At 37.4% G+C, this 16,231-nt stretch overlaps 1 protein-coding gene across 2 annotated transcripts in view; it reads left to right on the plus strand.

Moving 5' to 3' along the window:
• Window positions 1–16,231, plus strand: part of MAGI2 (membrane associated guanylate kinase, WW and PDZ domain containing 2) — a 761,840-nt gene that overhangs the window by 627,010 nt on the left and 118,599 nt on the right. For both annotated transcript variants that reach the window (XR_012650015.1, XM_075024752.1), the window contains exon 10: window positions 11,877–12,512. Coding sequence is in view for 1 of the 2 variants with exons in the window: in XM_075024752.1 (XP_074880853.1) it covers window positions 11,877–12,512 (636 nt within the window). In the remaining variant the exon portion in view is untranslated. The remainder of the gene's footprint in view (window positions 1–11,876; window positions 12,513–16,231) is intronic.

Here is a 16,231-nt window from a genome sequence, read left to right on the forward strand (position 1 = left end):
CTTCTAATATTAACTAGGAACATAATATGTAAACTTCTAACAGTATAAAATTAGAAAAAAATTATAATTATATTGCGTAAATATAACATAGTACCTTGTTTTCAATTCTTGTAAAAGCTTGTTCTATTTTATGAATTGGTTTATTGTCCTATGAACAGGTACGTTCTCCCTGCTAGAATTCATTCACCCAGCCATGCTTAACTTTGCTGGTAGGACAATACTATTTATAGTGATGTCTCTCTTGTTAGTGTCAGCAGCCCCAGATTTGGTTTGAGTGATACATAAAGACAATTTTGGATTTCTTTTCATGAACTTGTATCTTCTTGATTATAGTAAATGTGGAAAGAATTAAAATAGATGAGGAGCCCTGCTTTCATTTTTATAACTACGGTTGTTCGGGTTTTTTAGTTTAACCTTAGCTGAGTTTCTTCTGATTGTAATCTCCATTGGAATTTATGACTGTGTCATTTCACTGTATTTCTAAAAATCACTCATACATACAGTCGACACCTTACTGTGTTTTTTGTCTGGAAATTGCTTTCTGGCAGAGCATGTATGTGAGCATTGTGTGCACACAAGCCTGAAAAATTAATAATTTCATACTCGAACTGTCATAAGAAGCAAAAAGAACAAAAGCAATTGTAATACAAATTGCCATCCATTTTTAAAACACTGATTTTTGGAACAGGATTCACCAATATACTGTAGGCTTTTTGTGCCTGCCTGAAGCCGGATAGGGGTCTTGGACATGCAGCCCGTTAAGGTATTTTTAAAGACAGGGAAAAACAAAGCACCCAGCGCACATCAGTTTCCTTTCTGCTTTCTCTAGCACTCTGCTGCTGGCATTCACATCCCAGATTCTGCCTGCTCCTTCTGTTCCTGTATCCCCCAGCACACATGCTCACCCATTGCTTATCCTTAGTTATCTCCTGTCTTTAATGTGCTGCATCCCTGCACACGTACTTTTACCCTTTTTTGTGCACTTCTCATGGAGCAGATAGTTCTGAGAAGGCAGTTTATGAAATGGCTGTTCCATTTCCTACCATTTTCTCAGGTTTACCAAATAAGGGTAAGCTGTGCATAAAATATGCTTGAGAAATTTTCCATGAATTGCCTTCTGTCACTATGGCTACTATCTCCAATTGGATGGGAGACTACAGTTTGCTCTCAATTTTTGATGGACATAGAAGCGATACGCTCTCAGGAGAGACGGTACCACCCACTTTCTCAAGAGCAGGATAGAAATGTTGTATGGAAGCTAATGACAATAAGTCATAGCCTTCTGAGGAACAATTAGATACAATGATCATTTTGGGAAGGGCTTTTTAGCTACAGGCCACCCGTGGGATGATTCACAGTGAGAACATGAGGAGATGGCAGGCATACTGTGAGACTGCTTTTTCAGTCTGAACAAATAGTCTGATACAGGATCACAGTCATTCATAATAACCCGTTTTAATTTACTTGTATTCATTAGCTAATTAACAAATTAGTAAATTCAAAAATCCAGAAAATTAATTTTTTTTCTAAAGATGAAGATATAGTGTGTTCTCATACACAACAGAGGATTAATGCCCCTTTATATATAAAATCTGAGATTTGACTATTGAGCAGTAATCAATGTATCCATAATGCAGCTTAGTTTGTTGCAAGTGTTAAGATCCAAGCATTAAGCTGAACGCCTACATTGCACTGGAAAATGATAGAGTATTTACCCTGCAGTGGTGTCGTCGTTCAAACATTTACTGCAGTGGAAATGAAGTCACAGCAAAATTGTGACTCCTCAGTGCTATAAACCGTACAAGAGCACTGCAAATTCTTGTCTCTCTCTCAGAAAGCTTACAAACCAAAACAGAAAATAGAGAAGGTGATTGAGACATACAAGGAGGTAGAATAGCTAGTGGGAGATTGGATAATCCTCATAAAAAGACGATGTGATTCTTAGCCATGCAGCCATAAGGGTGAAAAGTGACCTTTTCCTAACCATTATAAGGCTGGAGTTTCCTGTGTGTTACAAAGCAGTCTTAAAGGGGCTTGGTGGGACTTGTGTTAATGATTTTGCATCCTTCATCTCGCCAAGAAATTATTATGCAAGCTGAATTTTGTAGTTTAGACTCAGTGTAGTATTCAGGAATGGGCTCGAAAAGACAGCATAAATTATTCAGTGGTGAAAGTGTTAAATTGTTTTGCAAAGAATAAAAATATATTGTCCTTGAAAATGAGTGCTTGGCAGTGAAGGAGGCTCTAGAGATATTAAGATAACATTTGCTTGGAAGGAAGGTCAGTTTGATAATACATTACCCTCTATTAACCTGGAAAAATACAGTAAAACCTGAGAGAACCAAAAGGACCTCCACTATTTCTCTTTGCCATACAATTTTAAAGCAAGTAATATGTTTATACATGGCTGAAAAACTATTAAGTATGTCTTTTGGTACAGTAATGATGTGAGAAGGTCTCTAAAGTAGAGGTCACTTTTATGTTGATGATTTTACTATCAAAAAAGATAAAATAGAGGTAATACATAAGATAAGCATGTATCAACCTAAAGGTTGAATGGCCTTTATAAAACTCTTAAGTAGAAAATGACTCATATACTAGCCATACAATTGTATAAGATATTTGTTCATGAATTGGTAATCAAAGGTGATTCCATTTTAAATGCGCTGAGGTATTTATGTGTAGTAGACTATTAGTAAAAATCCACTTATTTAACTGGAAATTATTTCACTGTTTTGATACATTTAAATTCTGCTTGATACAAATACAACACTTCCTGTCTTTAATTTTGCATAAAAGCATTAACCTGTAGTAATCCAGACTTCTTCTGAAGTGTTTGTCTTTACCTCTGGAAGGTACTGACCTTGTAAATCTAGTTGACTGCTTTCAAGATACAGCAAGATTTGAGGATTTATATATATGTACAAATATGAATGCCCATATAGATATTCTGAATTTCAAATTTGGCAAGACAGTAGAAGCTCTAATAACTAAGATGAAGCAGTGATGAGCACACAGTTCGTCACGACTGGCAGGATTAAGGACACAAGATCTTTAGCCAGAATCAGATTCTTCAGCATAAAGTTTGGGAGTGAATTTATAGTGTTAACAACAGCATCTGGGGCAACAGTAATTTTAAATATTTCTCATGGGAAGCATTTGGATGCATATTTTTATAATAGATTGAACTTGCTAAACAATACATCATAGCAACACCTTCAGATTTCATGCCTGGCATTTGACTCCACATCCATGGTTTGGCTCTGAAATAAGCATGCTGATTTTCAGAGGTGCTGAGGGCTGGCAGTTCCCATTGAGCTTGGTCAGGAGAATGTGAACCTGAGCAATGAATACGCAAAAAAATCCACAAATCAAAACTTCTAGTCTTAGCTTTAAATTAATGACCTGACTGATAGTGAAATCGGATTTGCACTAGTCTCAGAGAGTCAGCTGCTAAAGTTAGGCACCTGGATGACCACTCTTTGTGAGTGTAGTGAGAAAAACAGGGTATTGATCAAACAGTGATGAAAATCATGGTCTTAGTAAATAGATAACAGAGTTATAAAACTGCCCAGTTCTGGCAGTAATGCCCACTCCAGTTACAGGGAATGTCCTCAGAAACCACAATATCTGTAAAATCAAAATGAACTTTCAAGTGGTACCTCTATAGATTTAAAATGAAGACTAATCCTACTCATCTGTCTTTGCGCATGTTTTTTAAGTGTCCAACTAACTGCTGTTACTTTCACTAAATACTAATTTAGTATGTGACTAGTTATTGCTTGTCCTCATGGTGCTGGCATTACTCAAAGAAAGAAAAAACCTCTATTAACCATTTCAGTTCACAAGTAAAGCATGACTGCCTGTTACTAAAACCTCCCAGTTACATATATATTTCAACATATAAAGACATTTGTCTTTGTGCTGCAGCCTCTTTGTAAATGCCCCATCTAGTTCCTCACCTCATTCATCTCCCTCCTTCCTTCCCGGCAGTTTATGTCAAGAATTAGCAGTTGCAATGGTGTGCAGTCAACAATGCTGCTGAAAATGTCGTCCACGGGGGACAGGTGACACATTGCCAGGATTCCCAGGCAGGGACAGGGGCTGCTTGGTATTTACATCATGCTTTGCCATACCCTGATGCCTTTAGGCTGCTGGGAGGCTGGCTGGGCTACTTTCTTCCTCCTGGGAGCCATTACCTAGATAAATGTGATGCTCTGCGTACAGAAATAAAATGTTGTGCATACAAAAGCAAATGTGTTGTAAATTTTGACCTCCTTTTTCTGAAGAAAAAAAAAGGGTTTCATTTCTACATGAGCCTCTGCACACAGTGACACCTTTCAAAGTGATTCCAAATAGCTATGCAAACATGGCATACTTTTTTTATCTTGCTCTTCAGATCCACTGATGTTTTGTCACGCAGTTCATTCACACCAGGCATTTCAGGATGCACAAGCAGTTCCTGCAAGCAAAACCTAGACAGAACAGGCTTACATAATTTGTAAATAAAAGGCTGCCTTGAAAATAGGACCTTTTTCTGTGGTCTTGCCTCCAAGTTGCTTATCATCTTTTAAATAATTACTTTTTTGTAAAGTGGCAGTTTTAACATCCATGCTATGCTTTCAGATACTTGAAGAACTAAAAAACTGTCTAGCTAGGAAGACAATTTGCCTGCTTTATAGCACTTTATGAGCAGTATTCATTTAAGTATTCCTTTGCTATTGCTTTACTTACGTTTTTAATCTGCAATGTTTCATGTTTACTGGATCAGCAAATAATCAAGGTCTTTAGATTTTTTTGGAATGTATTTTATTCCTCTCCTCAAAAAAGTTAAATGCTTCTATTTAAATAGCTTTTACCACTATATGCAAAATACAAATAAAATGTAAATAGTTTCTTCTACTAATCCACATCTGCCTGGGTGTAATTACATGATACATGCTGGTTAAGCACAAAAATTTTGAATAGACAGCTTTTTAATTAGGCATGTGCATTGGGTCACAGTAGAATTAAAAAGGTTTCTGAAAAATTGATTGTATAAAAATGGCACCTGCTTACTCAACAGATCTGCTTCTTGGGTAAAGTTGCAGGCACGCGTCTGTGTCACATCCTTCTGTTGGCCCTTGTAGAGGAAGCCAAGTTCAGACCCAGTGTGCTCTATCCTTCCAATGATGGGGACAGATTTTAGCCTGAGTTAACCACTTCTACAATGATACTTTGTAGAATTACTGACTTTCAAATGTGACAAGCAGCTCATTTACATCTGTTGCTCAGGTTTCATTAAGAGGAAAATTTAGGCCTATCTATCTAACACAAATTTGAGTGCCTGAATGCCTAGAAACACATTTCAATTTCACTTTTTGTCAGTTTTAGTAAATAATAATTTTTGTTACCCTGAGTTTTTCCACTGAACCTCAGTTCCCAGAGTCCAGTGACTGAAAGGAGGATCTGTGGATAGTGGTTACCTGTCAGCTTTGCAGAGTTTGTCAGCACATGGGTAAAACATTCTGTACAAGGTGAAGACTGGGAAAGGGTTCTCCTACTCTAATATGAAGAGAGATATTTTAATGGGCTCTTCAGTGTTCTCACATACCAGCAAGTGGTCCTGAAATTATTTCAGAGTGCAGGGGCAGCTGAGCATTATGTCTCCCAGCAGCTCTTTTCATCTCACTGTGGCTGCCACCATATTACCTATCAGATAAAGTTGTTATAAAACTAATAATAAAGTGGTCAATTTTAAATTTAGCTCTTCCAATCAGTAGCTGTAGTCATTATATGCATGTACTTCTCCCCAGGTTACATTCTTGATATGTTTTAGCAGTTAATTTAGTGTTCCTTTTTAAAAGAAATAAGTTAGCATTTTCTTGACAGGTGTTTTAAGTATTTCAGTATTAATATGCAATAGTCATCTACACTGCAATCTCCTTTAAGAAGTTATTATAATTCAGTAATTTTTATTTTAAAAATAAGGGTGATTATGTAATGAGTGTTAACAAAAAGTAGGGCCAAATTTTTCAAAAAAAGATAAATCAGGCTACCATGAACTGCAGGATCCTAGGTTTTATCTTTTGTCTGTTAAAGTTTTGCTGTGCAGATGTTAGCAGCTAGAGCCAAATTGGTTTTACAGGGTTCTGTGGCAGGTCAGAGTACAAGAAAACAGAGAATTTCTGTTTATGCAGAACCTTTTGAAGTCTTTTACATCCAAAGAAATACCTCCACCCATTCTTAACAAAAATTACTTATTCACACACTGGATTAATACCTATGGCAAATGGAGGGAAGTTAAGATTCAAAGTTTCAGAAGGAAATTTGACTGCTACTGTTTAACTAAATGATCTCTCATGCACTAGTTCTCTGTACTGCTACTAGTAACTGTATGTGCACATGTAAAAATGGTTTGTTTCTAACAAATCTTCACCTCTTTCATGGCCATCGATCACGTGCCATTGTTATTAAAATTACCCCGTTTTATATCTCAGTACTGGAAACATGCTAACACCACTGAATTTATTATTAATAGGCTACAGTGCCAGCAATCTTGCAGCACTTTGCAGAAAGAGAAGACAAGGTCACTGCTGAGAAGTGACAGAAATAGCTGGTAATGACAGTAGGTAGTGTGGGTGGGCAGGTGAAGGGAAAGCTTCAACAGTAAAGTAATCATGTATTGCTAGTTCTGAAGCTCATGCAAAGTATGCAGATGCAGAATCTAGAGTGTACAGTTGAGAAATGCAAGTGAGAATAAGTAATCTGGAGAAGTTATCAGAGTTTACCTGGGCTATAAATGCAGCAAAAAAAAAAAATGCAGCCTGAGTCTTGTAGAGCTGGTGCTTCCTGTGCTGACTTGCCAAACTGTGGGCTGGTTTTAGCTCCATTGCTATTGGCTTGTGCTGGCCGCAGGGGGGTAGCAGAGCTGTCTCTGCCCCCCACCAAATCACACCATTCTGTCATATTTTAAGCAAATGAACACAGATACTAAGAGCTTGATCCAAAACCCATTAGAAACAACGGAGATGTTTCTACTAAACTTTGAATGTGATCGTAAATTAACAACAAAGATCTAATCTGCACTTTTTCCTCTGCATTCAGACTTCAAAGTTTAAAGAATTCTAAATAATAAGAAGGGCAGTCCAGTAGGCAATTCAGTTCACTGAGGTACCATAAAAAATTCCAGCCAGGAAACCGAATGCGCAAGAAACAGTAATAACAAGAAATAAGCAAAGTGTTTGTATAGAAATGGTGGGAACACAGGTAAGAAAAGGGAGGAACTTTACCTACTAGTGCAAGATGTGTATACAGACATTCTAGGGGTAATAAAAACGTAGCAGAAACAATAACTGGAGTCACTGAATAATATAGGTTCTTCAGAAAGGAGGGAAATAGAGGTGGTAGCATTACATGAAACATTAGGATTATTTGTGATGAAATGACTTATGTCAATAAACCAGATTCTGTTTGGATCAAGCACTTCAAGTGTGAAAAAAGTATTTTTGCAGAATTAATGCTTGTGGAAAATCCCCAGGGTGTCAGATTTAACTCCGCAACACTATTGTAGAGAGGAATGTAAGAATCTGTCTTTAAAGGATGTTGAAGCTCACAAATTTCTTCACCAGTTACCAAACCAGCAGAAGATAATGATAGTTTAGAACTTGTTTTTACTTTGAAATATGTAGATAACAAAATATAACCTTTAACGAAGCATTCAGGCATTGAGTCCATTAACATTACATGACAAAATAAGTAATGGTCAGCAAACTTTAATAAGCAAAACAAGCTAGTTAAAGAAGGGAAATATTCTGGGGCTTCATGGATATTTCTGTGAAGAAGACATCAAATTTCATCAAGTGTAACATACTGTGTTGCATCTGACAACAGGGGACTAAGTTCAGCCATCCAGGAAGTCCCCTCTAGACCTATGTTCCTAAATTTGTCAGTTAAATGCAAGAGCCTTAAGTAAAGCAGAGGTAATTGTAAGACAGTTTGACAAATTTGGTTGCTGTCAGTATTCTCTAACATTCTTTGACTCAATGCTGAATTTGGATGTTGGCTGCTGGACAGCAGGATCTGTTCTTGTGATGGTATAGATGTTTGAGATGTAGGACAGGATATTTATTGTCTACTCTACTGGGTATCTATCAAACCTGCCACTTCACTTGGAAAGTCTCATTTAGATACCTTTTCCATAGACCAGCCCTCCTGGTCTCCCTCATCCCTGAACAGTCTCAAGTAAGATAGGGTTAGTAGGACATGCATAGAGTTTGTACAGGCTAGTGAGGAAGATGAAATTGGGGAGAGCACTCCACAGTGAGGATGCTGAAGTACAGAGATGTTCAGCCTGGAGAAGAGAAGTCTCAGGGGGATCTCATCAATGTCTATAAATACCTGAAGGGACAAAGCCAAGCTCTATCCAGTAGTGCCCAGTGACAGGACCAGAGGGAATGGACACAAACTGAAACACAGGAGGTTCCCTCTGAACCTCAGGAAACACTTTTTCACTGTGAGGGTGGCTGAGCACTGGCACAGGTTGCCCAGAGCAGTGGTGGAGTCTCCACGCTTGGAGATACTCAAAAGCTGGACATGGGCCTGGGCAACTTGCCATAGGTGGCCCTGCTTGAGCAGGGGAGGTGGACCAGATAAACTTCAGAGGTCCCTGCCAACCTCAACCATTCTGTGGTTCTGTAAGCAAGCTCCAGTCATTTTAGTAGGTTTAATTCTAAAAGCCAAGCAAAGTTTGATGCTTAATATAAATGTTCTGCATAACTTCAAAGATACCCACTCACTGTGAAACTGTGATTTCTGGAGGCAGACTATGGCTTGCTCAGAAAATCAGGCAGAAATTATAAAGGAGTTCGCTATTATGCTTGTCCATATGCACCCATTATTATTAGAAGCAGCAGGAGAGAACAGGCAGAAAAGATGCTACAGAAATGTTTCAGGAAGTTTTCCTAAATTAGAGAGGTTTTGAACTTTGCATTAGCATGGCACTGGCTCTGTAATGCTCTTCACTTATCTCTCTCTTCCTACCAAATGCTGGGTACTTCTCTCTGTGTCAGCAGTAAGGAACTCTCAGCCTGGAAAATGAGTTAGATTTGGAGAAACTCCTACAGTCCAGAGATTTATTTGAAGGATTTCTGAAATTAACCCTTTTTATTCCTCCTTCATGTCTCATGATCTGAAACTCTCTTTCTTCCCAGTTTAACACCACCGTAGCTATTTTTTTTGAGTTTAAATTAGTACCTCATGCCTTTTTCCCCATCCCTCAACCTTCAGCTGTATGTTCTCCATATGACAGTACAGCATTATGGGTCCCAAATGGTACAGCTGTGAATGAGTTACAACTTCAGAGTCCCTAGACATTCTATTTATGTTATACCGCAGAAACTATAAAGACCTTTAAAAATGTTGCTTCAGAAAATGCTGAAGAATTTTCTGCTGTCTTGTGAGGGATAGTGCAGGGCCATATATTCTTACCCAAGACCTTCTAATGCTGTTTTGCCTGTTTAGTGACTAGGGAAAGGCGCTACTTGGCCTGCGTGTTTCCTGACTGCACTCCTTGTGTGCAAGCTAATTCCTTTTCAGTGGAGACCTATGTAATGTCAACAAGTTTATCTGATTTTCTGATTTATGAAAAACATATTGGTTTAAGTTTTATATCATAGCTAATCCTGTACAAATGCATCAAGTGAAGGGGTGAAAACAGACAATGATTTACTTGCCCAACACAATAAATGCATTATTCCTTTTGCACCCTGCTTAAGTATTGCAGGAGAGGATGAACAGATTGGTCTCCTCCCACCACATATCTGCATTGCCAGCACTCAGGGAAATAAAGACTGCATGGATTAAAAAGTTACAAGGGTACTATTAAGGCAAAAGCTACTGAAACAGGAACATGCATTGAAGAGCTCTCAGTTGAACAGTATCAGTCCTATTATGAGCAATGTCAGCCTCACTGCTAATGCGGAAGCCGGGCATGAGAATGCAGGTAAGATCTTTCTATACCAGGGCATGAGCAAATCACAATGAATTGCAGCCATTGCCATGATAATTTAGTACAGTACATTCTTTTTCTCTTTTAAATCTTGAGTTTTGAAAACTGTTTTACTCTCAGCTGCTTGAGACAGAAGCATTGGAGTTCTTTCAGCAGTGACTATGAAGTGACCTTACTGCTTTTGCTTGTAGTTTGAAATCTATTTATGATGCACTTTTAAGGCAGTATTTCCAGCTCCTAAGGTTTCTGTGAATAATAATCACAAACATTTAAACAAACTCTCTTAGCATTTTTTCCCTAGACATCATCTGAAGAAATCTTTCTCTGAATCACAATTTGTCCATATGCAGTTAATTACCGTCAGGCTGTTAAACAGGCTGATCGTGTGGGAATTGACCATTTCGCTTTCACGTAGAAACAGCCTTCGCCTTTTGTTGTCATAGAGAAACAGCCCTTGCACTGGCATCTTGATGATGCTCTTTTTTCCTCAGTTTGCTTGATTAGATCTTTTGATTGAAGTACTTGAAAGACATCATTTCATAAATACACTTGAAGCAATTCCACACAAACCACCTCATCCTCCCTAAATCATTCTCATTTTATTGCTGAATTTTCAAATACCATTAAAAAACATTACATTATGATAGGCCAGTTGTTGAACTGTATACCTTGTAGACACCTCACAGTGCTGTCTGTATAAATGATTTCTTGCTCCTTATTAATGGTAGGATAATATGATATTCACTTAGAAAAATACTTTAACTTGTGGAGTTCTTTAACTAAACATCCTTCTCCTTTGTTATAAAGATGCAAACTGTTTTATTAAAGTGGAAATTGACTGTGGCTCGTCAAACTATTCTGAATATCGTTTATACTGATTACTCATTTTTATTTTAATATGCACCTTAACAGTGCCATAAAAAAATTATTTATGGCTACAAATATATAGATCCATTCTAACAACAAGAAAGAACTTGAACTTATTTCTGAACTTTTTAGTAACAGAAGTTGGTTGGTGCATGAGCAATATGGAGACCCATAAATAGCCTGTTGACTCAAAGTATTCTGCTTTCATATATGCTCTGACTGGTAGCTCTGTACTATATGTGAGAAAAGAGTTGGAGGTAAAGGTAGTATCTTTATTTGAGCAGCTGGTTTAGCTGGAAATATTAAACTGATTTTCAGACATTTGCCTAGATTTTTCTAATAAAAAACTATTATACCTACCTAAAAAATTTGTCCTGTCATTGTCCTTGAACCATCATGGCTACAACAAAATGCCACTAAACATCTCAGTGATATGCAAGATACGGTTTAGTTCATGCCTAGAATAGGAAATGACTGTAGTAGTCCTGGATGTCTGATGGCAAGTAATGACATTTAATAGGAAACTGTCAATATCATGATCAATGGAAAAAGTATTTCCTTATGCACAGTCTTGCATCCCTATTCATTGATTTTTTTAGTCCAGGAGTGCTTACTATTTCCTTTCTTTTTCCTTTTACCTCTCCACCAAACAATGGTATTTCCTGATAACCAACCCTCCAAATAAACTTCTGTTGTATCTTATTAAAAAGTAATCTGTGGACTACACAGAAAAGAGCTGAAAAAATAGGGAAGAAAGGTTAAGAAAAGGTGTATGTCTGGACCCAGCTTAATTGTCCAGCTGTGAGCTTCCACAGAAAAGAAATAGTACTGTCATTGTCTATTTGTATTACATTTGCTGGCAGACAAACTTTACTTTTTCATCTCCATTATTTGAGTTAGTATGGTGATCTAATTTATTTTATTTTTTAGTAGAGTTCTATCTCATAAAAAAAAATTTTGCACTGCATGCCCAGTAACTGAAGTTGTCTCATGTTGTCACTGTTTTTTCTTCTCTTTCTAGGTGATGTCATTGTCTATATTAATGAAGTTTGTGTCCTTGGACATACCCACGCAGATGTAGTCAAACTCTTCCAGTCTGTTCCTATTGGTCAGAGTGTCAACTTGGTGCTATGTCGTGGATACCCTTTGCCCTTTGATCCTGAAGATCCTGCCAACAGCATGGTGCCACCCCTTGCAGTAATGGAGAGGCCTCCGGTAGTGGTAAATGGAAGACATAACTATGAAACTTATTTGGAATACATTTCTAGGACTTCTCAGTCTGTTCCAGACGTAACAGATCGACCACCACACTCCTTGCACTCCATTCCAGCAGATAGTCAGCTTGATAGCACATTCCCACCACCTGCCCATGATGATAATGTATCAATGGCTTCTTCTGGGGCCACCCAAGCTGAACTCATGACCTTAACCATTGTGAAAGGGGCCCAGGGCTTTGGCTTCACTATAGCAGACAGTCCTACAGGACAGAGGGTGAAGCAAATTCTAGACATTCAGGGATGTCCTGGTTTGTGTGAAGGTGACCTCATTGTTGAGATCAACCAGCAGAATGTACAGAACCTGAGCCATGCAGAAGTAGTGGATATACTTAAAGAATGTCCTGTTGGAAGTGAAACTTCTTTGATTATCCATAGAGGAGGTAAGTTTGGAAAGTCTGTACAATTACGAAAATGTGTGTAAAAGGTTCTAAACCATAAGACATACATATATTCACTACATCCTTGTGTGCTAGATTGGAAATTAATTTCCATGTTGTGGAAGGTAACACCATTGGTTCTGGAAAAGTGTGTCTTGAATTAAGTATCCTAGGCAAAATCTAACAGTTTGTCCTACATTCCTTTTTGTGTTTTGAGTGTCAATGGTCCCACCTCTGTACAAGGGTCAAAGTAGAGCAGTTCCAGACCTTTCACCCCATAATAGTTTGTATGGTGTCTGCAGCAAACTCTCATAGTCCCAAAGCAGTGCTGCAAGTTTTAGATATAATTGTATATATTGACTCATTAAGGTAGATCAAAATCAGAACAATCTATGAGCTCTTTACAAGGTTACTGGTTTTGATAAGCCATTTTGCCTCCTTTTCCTTCATTGTAAAAGTATTGTACAACAGTTGTTTTGCTTTTCTCTTGACAACAAAGATCCATAGTGTATTTTTCTCTGTTTTAAAAAAATAGCTTCTAGCAACTTAGATTTGCTGACCAGCCTGACACAGTAAGCTTGAATATACACTGCTGGAAGGGGAGAGCCAAGACTTATCTGTAAGGAAGCAATAACAACAGAAGAGTCTTAATACCTTGACAGTGATAAGTAATTTCATAGCTTTTAATATTTTAGCCAAACAAATTTTCTTCAATGGTTTCAGATGAGCATCCATCACAATTTATTATTACCTGAAGTGAATAATGATTGAATTTCTTTAATTAAAGATCTCTGTTCCTCTAAAGGCATTCATATGTCACTGAATGTACGTTACTCTGTGGTTCAAAAGAAAAAAAAAAAAAGAAGTCTATACAAAAATACTAATTACTTTTCTTCTGAAAAGTAGAGGTTGGGAAGTGAAGCTTTAGTGTTTGCGCATGCCAAATGTTTGTCATTAGAAAACCTACTAATCCTTAGAACAAAGAATATAGTAACATTTTATGAAATTACAGGAATAATAAACATAAGGTAATTTAAATATCTGTAGATTCACATAGTCAAGAAAGTATTTTTCATATCTATATTTAAAAGAACTATTTATAAGAGACAGAATCTGACATTTCTTTGGAATGAAACCAAATTGAGAGTGATAAGTAAAGGCCGATTGGTGTCACTATGGTATATGAACTTGCAGAAAGTTAATTGTTGCAGAGGCCCTATATTAGTTGGTATTAAATCTGGCTTTATTTAACATCCATTAAGAATCTGGAACAGTGGAGTAAGCAACATTTTTTTCTGAACATGCTGACAAATTAGGGAGAATTGCATAGCAAAAGAAGAGTATAAAGGGGATTAGAAGGGCTAGTGTAACCCCAAAAGATGGGATTTTATTTTGAAAAATGTAAGCTAATCCCCCTCTAGAGGAAAACAATTCAGAACACCAATCTTCAGAGAGAAGTGGAGTGTGAAATCCAGTATGCTGAACAAGCCTGAGTAATAATAGACAGCAAAATAGATATTTCAGCAATCAGTGCAGGACACTAGCAAAAAACCCCTGAAACAGCAACATACTCAAGCCCACGAGGATAATTCCTTTCTTTCAAGAGAATTTCTTCTTCGAGCATCAATTCATGGTCAAAACCAGTTGATCAACATGATAGTTTAACAAATTCTGGTATATTAACAGAGCCGTGGTTATTTTCTACACATCGCTGTGGCAGTTAGGAGATACTGCACTGAACTCAACCCTCAATAAAAGCAGTATAAATTTAGACCATCTTATCTTTTGTCAGGCCAAACACTGGGGTACAGATAGTTACCCTTGCTCAGCTGACACAAAATACTGGATCCAAATGCAGTAACATGTTCCTGAGTCTTAACCCTCTGTTGCTGGGGCAGGGGGTGGTTGGTTGTTTTAGGGAATGCAGAGAAGAGAAAGAAAGCGTGTTTTGTTCATGGTAAGACAATGACTAAGACTAAAGCAACTGTTTGGAAGTACTACAGAGTGATTAAACTTAATGGAATAATACAGAACCAATGAAAGTTTACTACCAGAAATTTCTGTATGTCAGAAATAAGGAATATACCTTAATGCAAAGTTGCTTGACTCTAAAGAAAAGGATGGTTTGAGTGATTCAAAAGAAGTGAAAAAATACAGAGTATGAGACAAACCTACTCTACCTGAGATGGCTAAATCATAGCTTAACAGAAATATGAGAACTGTTTTAAGGTGACTGTTTTAAGGTTTTTTTCATAAGTTCATAGGAAAAGGGAATTCATGTGACCAAATATGCATCTATAATGCAGGTAATTATATCTATGCTAGTCATCATGTCTCCTTTTATAGTCCCTGGGCAGAAATAGGCCTCTCTAGGGTTCAATTCATGTCATTCCAATGTATATGTTTCAAACAAGTCAGGTGTACCCTAAAAGTATATATTCTGCTTGACTAATTACAAAGGGAATCGAGGATGTCTGGTTCAGATATACGTGTCTACCCCACATGTTATGAATAAGAAACAGATTATAAGATGTGGTCATGTGAGATAATCTGAATACAAAACAAAGTTTTAGTACTTAGAGAAACCTGCTATGATTCTAAAATATTTAGCCTGTGACAATAGTGAAGCAAGGCATACTTTCTTCTTACTCGTGGATCCAATTTTTATTTTTATTATCTCCAATGTATAATGACACTTGAATAATACCATCCTTTTCCATCATTATCCTATGCATCCTGTCTTTAGCGTCTCATTTTTAAGATTAAGACCAAAGTACTATTCCTGCCTGTGGAAGAGCAAGGCTGTGTTTTGCATAAGGTTGTGTGTTGCCTTGTAATGTATTCTGTCTCTGATATGAATATGGCCTGACTGCATAGTTCACTGTGGCAAATCCATTTTTGTAGGTAAGAAGTGACTTAATTTCTCTCTCTCATCCAGCAATCTTATCTACCTTGCAGACAAGAAATGGATTGACATTGGCTGAAATATATTCTCACTATAGGAAAAAAGCATCTTATGCAGGAAAAAATGCTCTCTCATATGCATATAGTATGCATGCTACAGCATTTAAAAAGCCATTGTCCCTCAAGCTGAGGATGTCAACAGCCAGAGTATGCAGAGGAGGGAAAGGTCTGCATGTTTCAAAAAGGTGGAGGGAATAGCAGTACTCAATTTTAAAAAGGCCACTAAAGAAAACTGAACCAACACCAGACAGAGACTTGTCATGGGTTACAATCCAGCTGGAGGAAGTCCCACTGAATTTGTAGTGTACTCATTTTAAAATTTCTAAAGCAGAAGTAGTAATTTACCTGCTAGTTTAACAAAACAAAACAAAGCAAAACAAAAATCATGGAAATAATACCATTGTATATCTAAGAAAATAATAAGCAGCACTTGTTTAGATGACAACTATGATACTCTATCGCTAGAGATCTTAAAATCTGCGTTCTGTTTATTAGTCAGGTTCTTTGCTAAACACAGATGCGCTGCTTAGTTCGGTTTCTTTGCATCTGTTTTTGCTGACCAGCCATATAGTTTCCATTGATTACTATAAGCTGACAGGATTGCTGATACTGAAAAAAAAAAAGAAATTAAAGGGAAAGATGGTGGAAAAGAGTTGCTTTAAAAAAAAAAAAAGGATTCATCCTTCACACTTCATCCTCATCTTCTGCAGCAGTTTGCATTGAGTATAGGCTGCTGAAATAGTGTGGAGGAACCCCCA

The sequence above is a fragment of the Buteo buteo genome, chromosome 4 (assembly GCF_964188355.1).
Source record: "Buteo buteo chromosome 4, bButBut1.hap1.1, whole genome shotgun sequence".
Lineage (NCBI taxonomy): Eukaryota > Metazoa > Chordata > Aves > Accipitriformes > Accipitridae > Buteo > Buteo buteo.